Source organism: Anabas testudineus, chromosome 24 (genome assembly GCF_900324465.2).
Source record: "Anabas testudineus chromosome 24, fAnaTes1.2, whole genome shotgun sequence".
Taxonomy (NCBI): domain Eukaryota; kingdom Metazoa; phylum Chordata; class Actinopteri; order Anabantiformes; family Anabantidae; genus Anabas; species Anabas testudineus.
The window spans coordinates 19,808,987-19,823,850 of record NC_046632.1 but is presented as its reverse complement, the minus strand read 5'-3'; the positions used below and the strand labels follow the sequence as shown (position 1 = coordinate 19,823,850).

General features: G+C 41.6%; 2 protein-coding genes across 5 annotated transcripts in view; one reads left to right on the top strand and one right to left on the bottom strand.

Moving 5' to 3' along the window:
* ppp4r4 (protein phosphatase 4, regulatory subunit 4) overlaps nucleotides 1-10,556 on the top strand; it is a 25,166-nt gene extending 14,610 nt beyond the window's left edge. Inside the window, exons 11-25 of one of the 2 annotated variants that reach the window (XM_026341061.1) lie at nucleotides 1,208-1,327; nucleotides 4,313-4,390; nucleotides 4,532-4,615; nucleotides 5,410-5,583; nucleotides 5,668-5,773; nucleotides 5,908-6,055; nucleotides 6,137-6,281; nucleotides 6,426-6,464; nucleotides 6,548-6,613; nucleotides 6,681-6,744; nucleotides 6,847-6,924; nucleotides 7,889-7,979; nucleotides 8,359-8,420; nucleotides 8,548-8,884; nucleotides 9,517-10,556. In XM_026341061.1, coding sequence (XP_026196846.1) covers nucleotides 1,208-1,327; nucleotides 4,313-4,390; nucleotides 4,532-4,615; nucleotides 5,410-5,583; nucleotides 5,668-5,773; nucleotides 5,908-6,055; nucleotides 6,137-6,281; nucleotides 6,426-6,464; nucleotides 6,548-6,613; nucleotides 6,681-6,744; nucleotides 6,847-6,924; nucleotides 7,889-7,979; nucleotides 8,359-8,420; nucleotides 8,548-8,884; nucleotides 9,517-9,562 — 1,638 coding nt within the window. In that variant the 3' untranslated portion in view covers nucleotides 9,563-10,556. Of the gene's footprint in view, nucleotides 1-1,207; nucleotides 1,328-4,312; nucleotides 4,391-4,531; nucleotides 4,616-5,409; nucleotides 5,584-5,667; nucleotides 5,774-5,907; nucleotides 6,056-6,136; nucleotides 6,282-6,425; nucleotides 6,465-6,541; nucleotides 6,614-6,680; nucleotides 6,745-6,846; nucleotides 6,925-7,888; nucleotides 7,980-8,358; nucleotides 8,421-8,547; nucleotides 8,885-9,516 lie in introns of both variants that reach the window. The other variant, XM_026341060.1, reaches the window with a different exon arrangement.
* LOC113149162 (protein Z-dependent protease inhibitor-like) lies at nucleotides 9,876-14,864 on the bottom strand. 3 transcript variants are annotated; one of them, XM_026341063.1, is made up of 6 exons: nucleotides 14,741-14,864; nucleotides 14,215-14,582; nucleotides 13,832-14,125; nucleotides 13,333-13,606; nucleotides 12,566-12,713; nucleotides 9,876-11,378 (listed from the first exon to the last, which is right to left on the bottom strand). In XM_026341063.1, the coding sequence occupies exons 2-6, from the start codon at nucleotides 14,498-14,500 to the stop codon at nucleotides 11,193-11,195; spliced, it is 1,188 nt and encodes a 395-aa protein (XP_026196848.1). In that variant the 5' UTR covers nucleotides 14,501-14,582; nucleotides 14,741-14,864; the 3' UTR covers nucleotides 9,876-11,192. The 3 variants fall into 3 exon arrangements, with proteins under 3 accessions (XP_026196848.1, XP_026196849.1, XP_026196847.1); XM_026341064.1 differs by having other exon boundaries at nucleotides 11,193-11,378; nucleotides 14,215-14,539; nucleotides 14,741-14,850; XM_026341062.1 differs by having other exon boundaries at nucleotides 11,193-11,378; nucleotides 14,215-14,514; nucleotides 14,741-14,850.

Sequence of the window (14,864 nt, the reverse complement as noted above, 5' to 3'; positions counted from 1 at the left end):
CTCAAGTATGCACTGAACCGATAATGGTAAAGCGCTGGAGACTAAAATAATTGGTGACACTGGACCAGGACACTTTAGTGGCGATGATGTCGTACTTGTTTGGTTGAAACAAGATTTTCTGGTGACAGGTCCAGATAAACTTTCTTAAAGCTTATCTATGAAACATAGATGCTCCATAATCGACATACCCTCTGTAATATGAGACACACACAAATAACTGTTTGGTATTTTAAATTCTGTGTATGCTTCACTAAATAATGACTGAGTAGAATTTACATACTAATTTTTATTTGTTATTTTATTTCAACTGTTCTGAAGCTACAGTAAACACTACATGTAATCTATGGAGGAATTGTTGATGAAAAAAGAAGGAACAGAAAACTTACTTAGTTACAGCTTAGTCCTCATCGGTTTGGCTCAGCATTCTTCCTTCCTTGTCTTTGAACAAAGGGTCTCCAGCTGATGGTTTTGCTTGTGGTTAGTGAAAATTGTCATTGTAATACAGGCTCGACCAGGGAGTCTTAAAGTATGTTAAATATAAAACAACTCAAAAGTGCTATTAACAGCAAACCAAAAACAGTGTTATTATGATTGGAAGCAAAATGTTCATCCCCCCAGCAGGATCATTGTGTTTGTTAGCATTTTGTTCAACAGTGTAGTGTGTATCACTGCACTGTTGTAACTGTCATACTGCTGTACTGCTGCTGTGATTTGGCACTATACAAATAAAATTTAATTAAAATTGATATGGGATGATGATTCAGATTAATAAATTGCTGAAATTAATTCAGAATGATCTATGGGGGAAAAAGCAGTCTAAGTACGAGTTTTTTTTTTTACTATATATTATTAAGCTTTCTATCTAGGCTAGACGAGATTAATCTAAATTAGTGGAATGCCACCTTGTTTGCAACTTTTACGATGTCTGCTTTAAGCCATAGATTTGTGAGCTGTATCGTGGAAGTAGCTTCCTCTGATTTTTTACATTTTAAAGTTGTGCATCAGAACCGTTTTTAGGGCCTGGAAGTTTACACTTTTGCTTCTGTATGTTCTCCGTATTAGATTTTGTCCTTTGTGTTTTTGTGTTACTCTACTGCTGCACAAATACTTTTTATGTAAATAATAAATTTATTACTGCTTGAATTACTAATTAAGCATAACAACCCTTTTCCAAGATAGTTAATTTCACTTTTTGCTTTTTCTCCAGGCCATGGTGGTGTTTGCTGATCCAACCCACTTCCTTCCTCAACTCTACCCATCTTTCTCCAGTCTCTGTTGTGACCCAGAGGTCAGCGTTCGACGAAGTGCAGCAGCCAGTTTCCACCAGGTTAGAACCTAACCCTAACCTTGACCAAATTAGTCTGATCTGAGACTGACCTAAGACTGATGTCCTAGTCTGATCACATCAGTACGATCTAAGCCTAGTGCTGTTCCTTTGATCCCAATGACATGTTCCCAGTCTGTGTAATAGAACGTTGTGATCTATAGTGTCGAATGCAGCACTAAGATCTAAAAAGAGTATAGAGAGTAGTCCATTTTCTGATGCTAATAGAAGATCATTAGTGACCTTTACCAGTGCTGTTTCTGTACTATGATGTACTCTAAATTCTGAATGGAAACCTTTATACAATTTATCTCTGTGCAGGTGGTCACATAATTGCTTTGCAACTACCTTTTCAAGAATTTTAGAGATAAAGGGCAGATTGGATATTGGTCTACAATTGCCTCAAACCCCTAAGTCGAGAGTAGGCTTTTTGAGCAGAGGTTTGAGTATAGCAGCCTTAAAGCCTGTGGTACATAGCCTTTTAAGACTTAAGACAGATTTATCATTATTAACAACAAGATAATCGACTTGTCCTGGAGTAAAGTTAGGATAACTGCCCATCTCTGTGTTGGTATATGGCTCTGAAATAAACTAATTTTGTCAACAGCATTTTCAGATAACCATCTACTGTAGAGGAATTTTTCTTTGGTGAAGTACACTTTAGTACAGTAAATTTAAATTTTCGGTCAGGGTTTAAAATAGTTAGATAAGGGAGGGTTTAGGGGAAAAAACTATTAAATTATCAATTTCAACACCATATGTTAAAACAAGACCAAGGGTGGGATTAAAACAGGGGAGGGTTTATTTACATTTTGAGATAGTGGAGTCATCGGGTGAAAAAAACTGGAAGAGTTGTGTGTCATCATAGCAAAGCTATGCGAGAGGACGATAGAAGGTAAGCATGTACTACAGATGAAAAAAATGAAATGACCAAGAACTGAGCCCTATGGCACACCATTGGAGAGTGAGAAACTTGTCCCTGCCAAGATACCTTGACAGTTTGTTTAGATAAGTAGGACCTGAGCCAAGGAGATGTACTAGTGATGCCTAAATGAGAGAGTGCAGACAGAATGATCTGGTGGCTGCAGAAGTCCAGAAGGACGCAGCCCAAGGATCAAAAGACGAATAGATTATTGAAAAGAAGGGTCAGAGAAATTCAATAGTGGGGAGACATTCAAGTTTCTGAAAGTCAAGAAACAGTGTTGTGCACTGCATAATATGTTAAGAGCATGCTTCTACAAAGACAGTTAATACCAGCTGAAGCAATACTATCCTTTAGAGTACGCACAGGGCAGGTTGTGATGGGTCTGACACTATCTTCCTTAGCCTGGTGAGGTGGGCAATGTCTTCCAGGAAGGGCAGGGGGCAGCCAATGATTTTCTGTGCTGTTATTATTACCTTCTGGAGGGAAAATAAGGGAGCAGAGAAAGATTTAAAAAACTAAGGCAAAAAAAATGTGATGAGAAAAGGAGAGGGGGAGAAAGAAAAGAAAGAAATAATAATCATGATGGCAGATAGTAAAGAAATAATAGGGGGTTAGAAGAAAAGAAAATGCAACAAAAAAAATTGTTTCTCTTGAGCCCCATACATCTAATTTAAACCAAAATCTTTTAAGAATGGGGTCCATGTTTTATTAAAAGCAGATATATTGTCTTTATATGTAGCCGTTATCTTTTCTAGGGTTATGTGTTCTATAAGAGAATAAGATAATTTTGTCCAGTGATTGATATGTAAGATTTCAATTTAACAGATAACAATTTTTTGGTGATTGTTAAAGAAATGAATAGTGGGTTTCTTTACATAACTGGAAGACGGGCAGCTTTGGTGATGTTTCCAAGCAAACAGAGAGATGGAGATGAGGGGATTCTACAGTAGGATGGTGAATAGGGTTCTTACCTTTGTAGTGTTAACAGTGAAAATCTAGGTTTTTTGTTTTTCCAACAGAAGTGAGATGTTAGTGAGTCTAAAACCAGTTTAGAGATTTAAACCAGTTTTCTGTTGGGGTTGTGGGAAGCATTAAAAACAGGTAGTTTATCTGTGGCACGATTCTCATTTTAACCGTAGCGTTTCGTCCGATTAATGAAAGTGGACGTGTAGTTGAGATTGAAATTGGAATTGTGTTTTTCTGTGTAGAATACTTCCATATTGTATTTTATGATACAGTGGCAAGAAAAAATATGGGCACCCTTTGGGATTACGTGGAGTTTTGCATGAATTGGTCATAAAATGTGCTCTGATCTTCATCTAACTCACCATAATACAAAAACACAGACCTACCAGTTCTTTAACCAGTCACAAGTGAGGGGTGGGATGTCCAGGACAGCCAGCGTTTTGACTCAAATGTCTGGTAGGATGGTATTAAAGGCAGAACTAAAGTAAATAAAAAGCATCCTGGTGTAGTTCCCCGGTTGTTCTGGATGGCTCACGGCAGCATGAAGAGCAGAGGCATTTGCTGTTGACCTGTCTGTCCTGTAAGCAAACTGGTACTTATAACCAACCAACTAGACGGTAAATGTTCTGCACCTATACAGCACTTTTCTACCTAACTGGTACTCAAAGCGCTTCACAGTGCATCTCATTCACCCATTCACATACACTCACACACTGATGGCAGAGCTGCTGTGCAGCTGACCTGATTCACCAGGGGCAATTTGGGGTTCAGTATCTTGCCCAAGGACACTTTGGAATGTGAAATAGCAGCTGGGAATTGAACCACCAATCCTATGATTGGCAACCAACTGCTCTACCTATTGAGCCACAGCCACCGCCTATAATTAAATTATACACATTCACATCTCACTTAGGAGTAAAATTAAGCTTTGAGCTTGACAGAAATAGTGATTGATGACTTATATATCGATATCAACTGTGTATCAACTTATTGCCCAGACCTGACTTCTCATTATCACAGGAGATAAAAGAAGCAGATCAGTGTGTCTGACTGCTGACCTGCAGATTATAAAAGTTTTATCTGCCTCCACCTCTCAGGTGGTGAAGCTGCTCACTCCAACTGTCCAGGTGGTTCACAAGGAGCTGCTAACTCTGCTGCAGGATGACGCTTTGGAAGTAAGCCCAGATTAACAGGACGCATCAGCTTGGTGATATTCTACCAACACAGTTTTTTATTATAATATTTTTGTTTTCAACTGAAGATGTTGCTATTCAGATATTGTTGCAACGCGCACTGAAGCTTTGATTGTTGTTGAGGTGTTGGACTCTTTGATGAATCACCTGGAGGAAACTCTGGAGGCAGTTCTGTCCAGAGGAGAAAACCTGACACTGGACAACAAGGTGAGAAGACATCTAATACTAACACTACTACTACTTCCTCCATATTCTCCGGTTGTTACCCCATGTTCTTTTGTGGTTCTCTCACATTCTCCTGTAGTTTTCACATGTTCTGCTGTGGTTCCTGTGAATCCTCCCATGTTCGACTCTAGATTTTTTTTTTTTTATTCTATTTCATTTGTATAGCGATATATCGCAACAAAATTATTTCAAGGTCAAGGCTTTACAGAGGTTTATATAGAAAACCCAATGGTTTCCACTGAGCAGCACCAGGAGACAGTGCTTCTTTTAGAGGGAGAAACCTCCAGCATAACCATGCTCACAGTGGGCAGCCATCTGCCTCGACTGGTTGGAGTGAGTAGAAAGAGGAAAGAGGAAAGGACAGCAGACAATAAACAACAGACTGAACATGATCAGGGATAACGCCAACAGCTTCTTGGAGCAACTGGCCAGTAGAACCTGGGAACCTGAAAGAAGAACAGAAGGCACGAGAGAGAGAGAAAGAGAAAGGCACACAGCCTGTATGCTCATGTGCTCGTGAGAGAAAGACAAAACAGTTCTCTCATGGTTCTGCTTTGGTTCCCCATTTTCTTCCACCATTTTCTGTTGTAGTTCTCCCATGTATTGCTGTGATACTCCGGTGGTTAACTCATTCTCTGCTATGGTTATCCTGTGGTTCCCGCATGTATGCCTGTAGTTCCTGCATGTTTTGCTGTAGTTCTCCTAAGGTGCCCATGTTCTGCTGTGGTTCTCTATAGTTCCGCCATATTTTTCTTTTGTTCTCTGTACCTTACCAGTTCCCAGAACTGCTGTCGGCACTGTTGTTGGCGGAGCAGAAGGTTGGATGTTCTCTGCGTTGGCGGCTCCATGAGAAGCTGCTGCAGCGGTACAGCTCCCTGGCCCGACTCCTGCCTGGAGACCTGCTGCACCAGAACTTCTCCCCTCGCATCTTCACTATCCTCACCACCAACGTCAGCACCTCACCACACAATGCTACACAGGTAAAGCAGGTGAACATGCAGATAACCTCTCTTGTGGTTTTCTTGTGGTTCCAGAAAGTGTTACCAGTTCAGAAGGAGGCAGCTCGGACGTTCTGCACATTTCTCCGCTACAATCGTAAACAGGAACAGCGTCAGGAGATGATGGAGCGACTACTCCAAGGTCAGAGCCCTGTGATTCTTCAGTCTCAGGTACTCTGAATATGTCACATATGAACAGGTGACCTCAGGTACCTTAGTTTAGAAATCTACTTCAAAATACTGAGAGGTGTGTCACAGCCTGCTTCTCATTCTCAGGTCTGGCTCAAGGTCGTAGCTACTGGAACCGTCTCAGGTTCCTTGATGTTTGTGAAATGGCCACTGACATTTTTTCCAGAAAATATTTCAACAAACACTTCCTGATCCCGGCGCTGGAGCTTGTCCATGACCCTGTTGCCAATGTCAGGTAGGTTTGTCCATACTCTAGTCAGCTACGTAAATTCTGTCTGACATTAGATCTAACACACCGTGTGTTCACTTGCCTCAGGTACAAGCTGTGTCAGTTGTTGCCCAGGTTTCGTTCGTCACTCCGCCTGCCGGCTGATAAACAACTGCTGCAGCAGCTTGATTTCTGTGTCCAGAAACTTCTCTGTAAAGAGAAAGACAAGGATGTGGTGGCAACCATCCGCAAGGTAACATCCACACTACCTGAGACTAGTCCAGACCCACTATCAGGGAACTCTGTAGCTCTGAGATGAATAGGGTTGCAGCCTTCTTGTTGGATGTTAGTGATAAGTGATCAGTGATGGATTAACTTTGTTTATTGTGTTTTACAGACAGTGTTGGAGCTGGACAAACTGGACCTCACAGAGCCTGTAAGATGCCTGGCTCTGATAAAGACAAGAACTGTAGCTCAGTGTTTGATTTCTGCTGTGTAATATCCACTTGTCAGTTTCAGAAGCGACAGGAGAGGGATCTGCTGGACCAGAAGAAGGAGAAGGAGGAGACTCTGCTGTTGGAGATGGTGAGTCTGAACCTGACAGTCTTCCTTTAATCAGTCATTTCTGTTTTAATGTTTCTTGTGTCATCAGGAGCAGCTGGAGCGCCAACAGAGTGAAGGGAAACCAAACGCTGATAAACACACAGAGAGAAAACGTGAGCATAAAATGATTCCTCCAAGAACTTGGATTCCTGTTCAGAGTTTACTGACCCTTTTCTGCTTTTTAGTCTAGTCTGTGAACCATCTCTCTTTGACAGGAAGGGACAGTAAAACTACTCTATCTGCAACCAAATCCATGTCTGTGTCCTCCTCTGGAGCCACACTGTCCTCCTCTGGTAAGACAAGCTACTTCCCAAAAGAATTATCTTCAGACCTTTTCAGCACACCTTTCACTCAAGACTGTAGATCAGGGATGTCAAACTCGAATTGATCCCTGGCAACATCAGCATTTTGGTTGGTCTCAAAGGGCTCATTTTAACTATAAGACCATATACAGTGCTGGCGGATCCATAGAGTTCAACTGGGCACTTGACTAGAGTGGCACAATGTGGACCTAAATAAATAAATATGTTAGATAAATAGATAAGAAACGTGTAAATAACGCTGCACATCTGAGCAGATCTTCTAAAAAGTAATTTAAAGTATTTCAATGCAAATCCCTGCCGATCCCTGAGGAGGACCACGCACCACAGATTCATGCTGAGGTTCCAGAGCCCTGCGCAAGCGTGTGGATTTTGAACCACAATGTAGAGCTGCTTTTTAAAACCACAGTAGCGTCGCCCTTAGACCTGTACCACTTTCACAGCACTACCACTCACACTGCGAGCCTGAAGCATGTCTAACCCTGACCCCCTTGAGCAAGGAGCGGAAATTCCTACTGCTCAACTCTGTTTATTTGATCTGTCCAGTGCACAGAATTTCTGCAATTGAGTTTGTGTTAGCAATTATAACATATGATGCTGTGGAGTTGATCTATGAGTGATTAATTGTTCATGATTCATGGTAGATACAGCATCTTCTGCCCAGAGCGGCAGAATGGCCTGGTCTTAATTTTCAGATCAGGAAATAAAATTTATGAATAAAATAATTTGTAAGCTGTTGCAAGTGACAGAAAATGAGCGGGCAGTGCGGGTTTGGACACCTAACACCTGTGCTGTAGATGTTCTTATCTCCTGCAGGTACAACATTTGTGTTGGTAGTTTGGTTTTGTTCAGAGTCACATTTCTTGGTTTCAGGGTCAAAACTTGCGGTGAAAACTGAGAACTGAATTAGAACTGATAATGTTTCTTCCTCTTTCAGGTAAGGAGATCAGGAAAGCAAAACTGTCGCGAAGTCGATCCCTGAGCAGTCAGCCAACGACTTCTAAACCTGCAAACTCAGACCGGGTTCTGTAAGACTCACCAGATCTCCTTCATTTTGAACTGCTCACTTGACACTAGCAAAAAGTTGTGTAAAATGGAACTTTACAGGCTGGCCGGTAACAGACTGTTACCGGTGGTTAGTGGTTCAGAGGAAGCCGATCTGCAAGGTGAAGTTACAGTCCTCACCTGTTCTGTACTCAGCTGTGCCTGAAGGTGTCAATTCAGTCATGTAGATATGTGCTTCAGTCCGGGCCAGTACACTCTGACATCACCAATGGACGTGACCAATACACTGACATCACAGCTGCAACCTGAAACCTGCTGCTTGGTGTTAAGTTTCTATAGAGTTCAAAGGTCAAAACAAAGGTCAGGTTTTCATAATTTTCTGATTCTGGTTGTGTTTTTCAGGAAGGTTAAAGAACTGAGCACTTCATCTGTAACCGGGAAGTCCTCCGTTTTACAGAACAAAGGTAAAGGTACCACCTCCAGATCTAGACTAACTCAGATACCTGGTCTTAGTGCTGTCAATGTTTTGAGAGCTGTTGGATCAGCACTGCTAGGACACTTCATAACATGGTATTTTATTCTGTGTTATAGAGGACTCTATGAGGACTACACACTTTACAATGGCAACCCAGTCCACCACCTCTATGCCGGTCCTGATCCGTTGCAACACCGCTAGCCTCCTTGACAGGGCGAGCACACTGGACCACAGAAGCAGCATTACAGATCACAGGACCAGCACACTAGACCAGAGAGACCACAGAACGAGTAATGTGGACCACAGAAACATGGACCAGAGAACCTGTACAGTGGACCATAGAAGCAGTAACTTGGAGCATAGAGACCACAGAACCAGTACCTTGGACCAGCGCAGTAAAACAATGGACAGGGGCTGCGGAGTTAAGGACAGCCAGTCCAGAAAGCTATCGATGTGAGTTGTAGCGAGAACATTTTGCTGGTAGAACCCGAACTGTGAACTGGAACATTAGATCTTCGTATGTTTCTGAGTTTATTGAACCCTACACCCTAATGTTTTGGTCTGTGGCTTTACTGTCAGAACAGTTTTGCCTGTTCAGGTGTGTAGCACAAACTTTATTCTGGTTTAGGCCCGTGTTTAACAGTGGTTTACCCTACTTCATTGTGACTTTTTTCCCCACTTTTAGCTCTTGATCAGCACTATTTGAGCCTTTAATTTTTAATATGGTCTTATATTGCTCCCAGTCTATCCTCATTTTATCCCAGCTTAGCTTTATTCTAATGTTTATTGTATGTTGAGTCATGGCAACTGGACTTCCTATTTGTTAGGTCGAAACGTTTCATCCAGTCCAGTTGCCATGACTCAACTTACAGAAAACTCCACCTGGATGACTGAGAATCTTCACTGACTTTAGCTGATGGTTTCACCTTATCCTTATTTTCACCCTGGTCTAACCTCTGTTAGCCCTGTTGTTATCAACCCTGGTTTAGCTTTCTGTACACTTTAACTCAGCTCTGACCCGGGTTAAATCTGGTTTGTGAAACGTTTTCAGTTTTTATAAATTTACTTTTTTTTTTAATCAACAGAAACAGAAAGTCGAACTCTTTCAGTGTCCAATCAGGACGAGACTGAAGATGATGATGACATCAAACCTCCACCAGCCCAATCAGCCAATCAGGAAGTGGTTTAAGGACATTAGCCAGAATGCATCAGAACATCATCTCTGCCTTACAGCAACCAGACAATATAGAGTCTGACTTCTGTTTGTTTCTACTGAGCACTGTGTGTTGATTCATCCTGTCACCTGGTTGGTTCAATAAACTCCACCCCCACAAACTACTGCTTTGTTCTTATTGGCTGCTGACTCCAAGGCTCTGTGTTGATTATATTGGAGTATGCAGTGTCACAGTGACATTTGATGACATCAGTGAGAAATAGAACAGTCTTCACAATACAACCTTTTAGTGTTTAATGTTTTACAGTGTTACACTGCAGCAGTTTAACATACATGTAAAGTTAAGCAACAAACACGGCTGAGTACATGTTTTTAGTCATAAACTCTGTACAGTACATACTGTACTGTATATGCTGTATGTGGTATGATAGTGGCTGCCAGGCTAACATGCTAATGCATCCAAACACGTGAATTCACTCTGTCAAAAACAGCCTTTCAACATTGTTGTGTATGTGATGCACTATGGTAGAGCCACAAGAGTAGAGTAAATACTGCAGCAACTAACATGGAACATGAAACTCAAGACTCGTGTTTTTCTAAAATAATGTGAACATGTCTTAAGGCAGGTCATTAATGTCAGACTGTCTCAAACCTACACAGAGCTGTGGTGACACCTGTAACTAATAATCTCAGAGTAAAAAGAAGGAAATTTACACTGAACACTTATTACCAGGGTTATAACTATAATGAGTAATTGTGCTTGCAGCCATTGTACTTGGGTAATAGTACTTGTAGTTCAAGTTCAAGAAGCTTTACTGGTGATTTTTCTACAGGCATACAAACATGTATGCATGCATGCATGCAAAAGTTGCAGTTTTTATGTCCAAACAGGTTTGTGTAAATCTGGTGGAAAAAAGGGGGTTATTTCTCAAATAAATCACTATTTACATATTTCCCGTGTGATGTAACTTCACTTGTGTCAGTAGTCATATTAAGACACAAAGAAACATTACATTAGCCGTTTTCAGCAGAGCTCAGTGTAGAAACCAGAAGGCTCATATTTTTTTCCACCTGGTGCCATTTCCGCTCAAAATGGGAAAAAAAATCAATCTGCGTTAAAAGCAAAGCTCCACAGTGATGAAGGTGATAAATCTAAATTAATTTGACTAAAAAAGAACTGAGTTACTTTGAAGAACACTAATAAACACAGCTGGGGCTGAAGAACATCAGGGTTATAAAACCAGACTACTGGACACAACAGTGAGCACAGTAATCTGATGGTGGCGCTACAGCTCATCCTGAGGGACATGAACTAGAGGTCTTCACAAGTCCAGAACTCATGGAAAACTAGACAAACAAAATAGACCAGAATTCTAAACAGAGAGGCATGATGCACTATAAGTAAATACTATCAATTAACAAGCGTCTTTTTCTGAAATCTTTGTCCCAACCCCTGGGAGGTCCTAGATTGGAGGGCATTTAGACAGTATAGATTGACAATAGAATATGAATGGAACTCAGTACAACCTGTTGGAATTGCTTGAACATGACTGATAGGTGTGAATGAGGTGAGCTCTAAGATAAACTTTACTTCTTGGTGGGGTCAGCGACTCGGCCCAGGAACAGCAGGCTGCCACTATTCTGCTGGTAGATAATGAAGAGGAAGGGTCTGTTGATAGTCAGTCGAGGAGGAAGAGCAGAGAACATGACTCCGCCCACTGTGTTGAGGTCATCACTGTGCTCATTGACAGACACAACAGATTTATGGAACACCTGAGGACAGGTAACAGATAGAAATAGTTTACATCTAAGGTTTTCACAACAAAGGACCAGAGACAAACATACAGGGGTGAAGGAGGAACTCACTCATACTCCTGTAAGGACCTAATTAAGGTTTGTGTGAACTAAATGTTGTGCAAACTTGACAGCACCCACAAAAAATTGCACAAGCCGATTTAATGATGATGATGTCCTCCTTTAATGAGGACTACGTCTTTGAAACAAGCAAAATAGCACTAGCTCTGGATACTGTCCTTTTGCCTTCGTATATATGCAAAGTGTGGTGTTTTGTCCAAGGGGAGAAAATATAGGGAGGATTTGCGGTGGCTGACATTGTGTTTGTATTTAATACCTTTGAAAGTCAGGTGCAATCTACTTGAGCACACATATCTGCAGTTATTTGAAGAAGTAGGATGCAAAAAAAAAATGCTTTCACTTGTGTTAATATATTTGGAATGTTTAAGAAGAAAACACAAACATATTGTCTGTCTAATGATCCAATTTTGTAGTTGCTGGGTGAGCTACAGGCTATGACATTATGGTGGAATGACCTGCGTATACTCTGGGAATTTTCCAAAGTCTATCAAGTCAAAGTCTCTCTATGAAAAGTGAAACACAAACAATCCCCCCACCACGTTTTGGCAATCACACAATCTTTCTTAGTAGATGACATTCATTTTTACCACTGCAAACTATTAAACTGTATTTATATTTAACTGTACTACTGATATGGAAACAATTTTAACTATCCTTTGACATTTGACAAATCCTGACAGAATCCTGACATTGTCATCTTGTGTCATCATGGAAGAAAAAATTCAATAATTAATAACCTGGTATTTCAGTATATTCAGGTCGTCAGCTTATCAGTAAAATGTAAAATAACTGTAAATGTAGCACAGTAAAATATTTCCCTAATTTGGAATGTAGTAGAAGCAATATGGAAAGAAAAGTAGCACAAAGTAGTGTCTCAAATGTGTATTTAAATACATTAGATATGTAAAATTACTATCCATCACTGGAAACATTTATTTTCAGGTTAAAGCTCAGATCAGACTTTACAGAGATTAATTGATGGTAGTAAACATCTCAATGAACAAACTTTAGACCAAGTCAGTGTATTTCCTAGTGACACTTTTTTTTAAGACCTTTAAATTTGATGTGGGAGCTATTTTACTCACCTGATTCAGTTTGGGTGCATTAGCGCCACCCAAGTTAAGGATTTCAGCATCGTCCTGAAACACCTGAGTTACTCCAAGCTTCTGCAGGACGTCCTTCAGAGAGTACTGACGCTCCAACAGGAAGCGAGGGAGCTGCACCTCTAACTTTCTGTTTTCAAAATAAAACAGCAGTTTTAAAAAGTATGTTTTTGTTCAACAATTCTGACTATTTGTCTAAGGCAAAGGTCAATAAGCCAAATCCTGAAGGTTCTGTTTCATTCTATTATCTTTGTAACAGAAGACTCAACAAACTGTTGATATTGTTTACATATTGTGTGTACATGGTAAACCACGGTAAAATCTGCAGTGGTTATTATTACCATTTCACATTTTAATTATCATTAAAACCGTGGTCGATTACTGCGCTGCGTGAATCTCCCCTACTGAAGAATAAAAATACAGTCCAGCATCAACCAAAGCTAGCAACAGTCTCCCAGACATACGGACTACAGAGCTGCTCTCCCTCCTTACTTAACTACGTGCTGAGCCGTGGCTGTAGACTCCGCTAAGTAACATCAATACAAAATGGGGGATCAGCTTTCACATGGACTCGCTCTCCCTTGATACCTTCCATAGATACTAAGGAGCTGCCTGTACATCGAAAAATGCCAACAATAGATGCAGTGTTTGTTAGCTGATTAGCTAATTATCCTGTTGGCTTGTCGATTGTATACCTGTGTGACTCCTGCTGTCTGTAGACTTATATATACTTTAGGAAACTGTCTCACGTTTTTTTGAGCTGTCTGATCCAGGCCTGGATCTTCTCTGCTGTGACTTCCTCTTCAACTGCAGTGACATCAACGCCTTCATCAGGCAGAACCACCAACATGGCCATCCCACCTGCCATGGGCAGCTTCAACACGCCAGCCTTCAGCAAGCGGTCATATGCCAGAAAGTACTTATCAGCCCTGAACATCATGGGAACCATGACCACGTGGTACCTGTCCACATAGAAACGTTCATCCTGAGAGAGTGACAAGTTGAAAGATGGGCTGAACAGGGCTGAAACAGAAACAGAAAATCTTTATTAGAACACAACATAGACAGATTAAACTTTATTCTGACCATCCTGTAGGGGCATATCTAGTCCAGAATAAAGGTGGTGTCTGACTGATTTGGTCAAGTCTTTATGTGAGGAACTTGATTGGTCCTGGTCTCAGAGCAGCTGAGGTGTTAGCCACAGTCTGTGTTAGATAACCCACCCTCTAACAGGGGATAGATACATACTCTGGTAGGAGGCGGCAATGACGAGCAGCAGCTGGGTCTGAGCATTCACGTTGTTCACTAGGTCCTGGACTTTGTCTCTGGTCTGCTCCTGGACTAAGTGGTTGATGGTGCTGACGGCATCCTGGGGTGCTGTGTAGGCCAGAGTCTGGATATTCCCCCCAAACTTTGTCTGGACCAGGTCCCTGTAGGATGGTGGCACTTCAAAGTTGCTGGCAGGGAAGACATTCATGCTTTGTTGCAGATTTTTGGTCCCATCCCCCTGCAGGACTACAGTCCTCAGAGTCTGAAACAGATCTTAGAATAGCAGAGTCAAAATTAAAACCTAAACACTATCTGAAATCCAAATCTGCTCCCCGACACCAACCCTTTGACCCTGGCCATACCTGGAAGATCCTGGGGCTCCAGTCCAGTCAGGGTGAGTCCCTGCTGCAGCTGGTCCCGGGTTTCCCCACTGGTCATGTTCAGTAGGGCCATAAGTCCAGCAGACACCATAAATGGGGACAGGAAGATATTGTCGTCAGTCTGGCTGGCAACAGTGCGGTACAATCGGGCAGCAAAGTCCGCATTTCTGCTGATTAAGTCCTGCACAGATGGGTCGATGGATTCAGAGAAGACCGGACACAGGAGGACGAGGATGACGACCAGGGAAAGGTGGATGGAGGAAGTCATGGTCTTGGCGTCGTCTGTTGGATGAGATGGGCACTGATACTGTGTCACAATTCCAGTTATTAACAGGTTTCAGCATCAAAGACTGAGAATAGAAAAGTAATAAAAATACAAATAAAACAAACATCAGAGATGTAGAATACGGTTCATCTATGACGTAATCGCCTGACAAACAGCTGACAATGTAATGTGATAAACAGCTGATGTGATGATGTAAACAAACAGAAAATTGTAATCACTGACCTGCTGCTGATCTTCGATTATTGATCAGATGTTTTTTCCTTCGGTTTCACGAGCTGCGCATCACCGGTAAGCTCGCGCCCTGATCACCGAGGACAACAGCTTCGTCCCCTCCTGTTCGCTCCTT

Excerpts from the sequence above, each read along its gene's own strand:
- LOC113149162 (XM_026341063.1), bottom strand. The coding sequence starts at position 14,500 with ATGACTTCCTCCATCCACCTTTCCCTGGTCGTCATCCTCGTCCTCCTG. Across the intron at positions 14,126-14,214 it reads GGAGCCCCAGGATCTTCCAG|ATCTGTTTCAGACTCTGAGG; the intron begins GTATGGCCAGGG and ends TGCTATTCTAAG. Across the intron at positions 12,714-13,332 it reads ATCAGACAGCTCAAAAAAAC|AAAGTTAGAGGTGCAGCTCC; the intron begins GTGAGACAGTTT and ends TTTTGAAAACAG.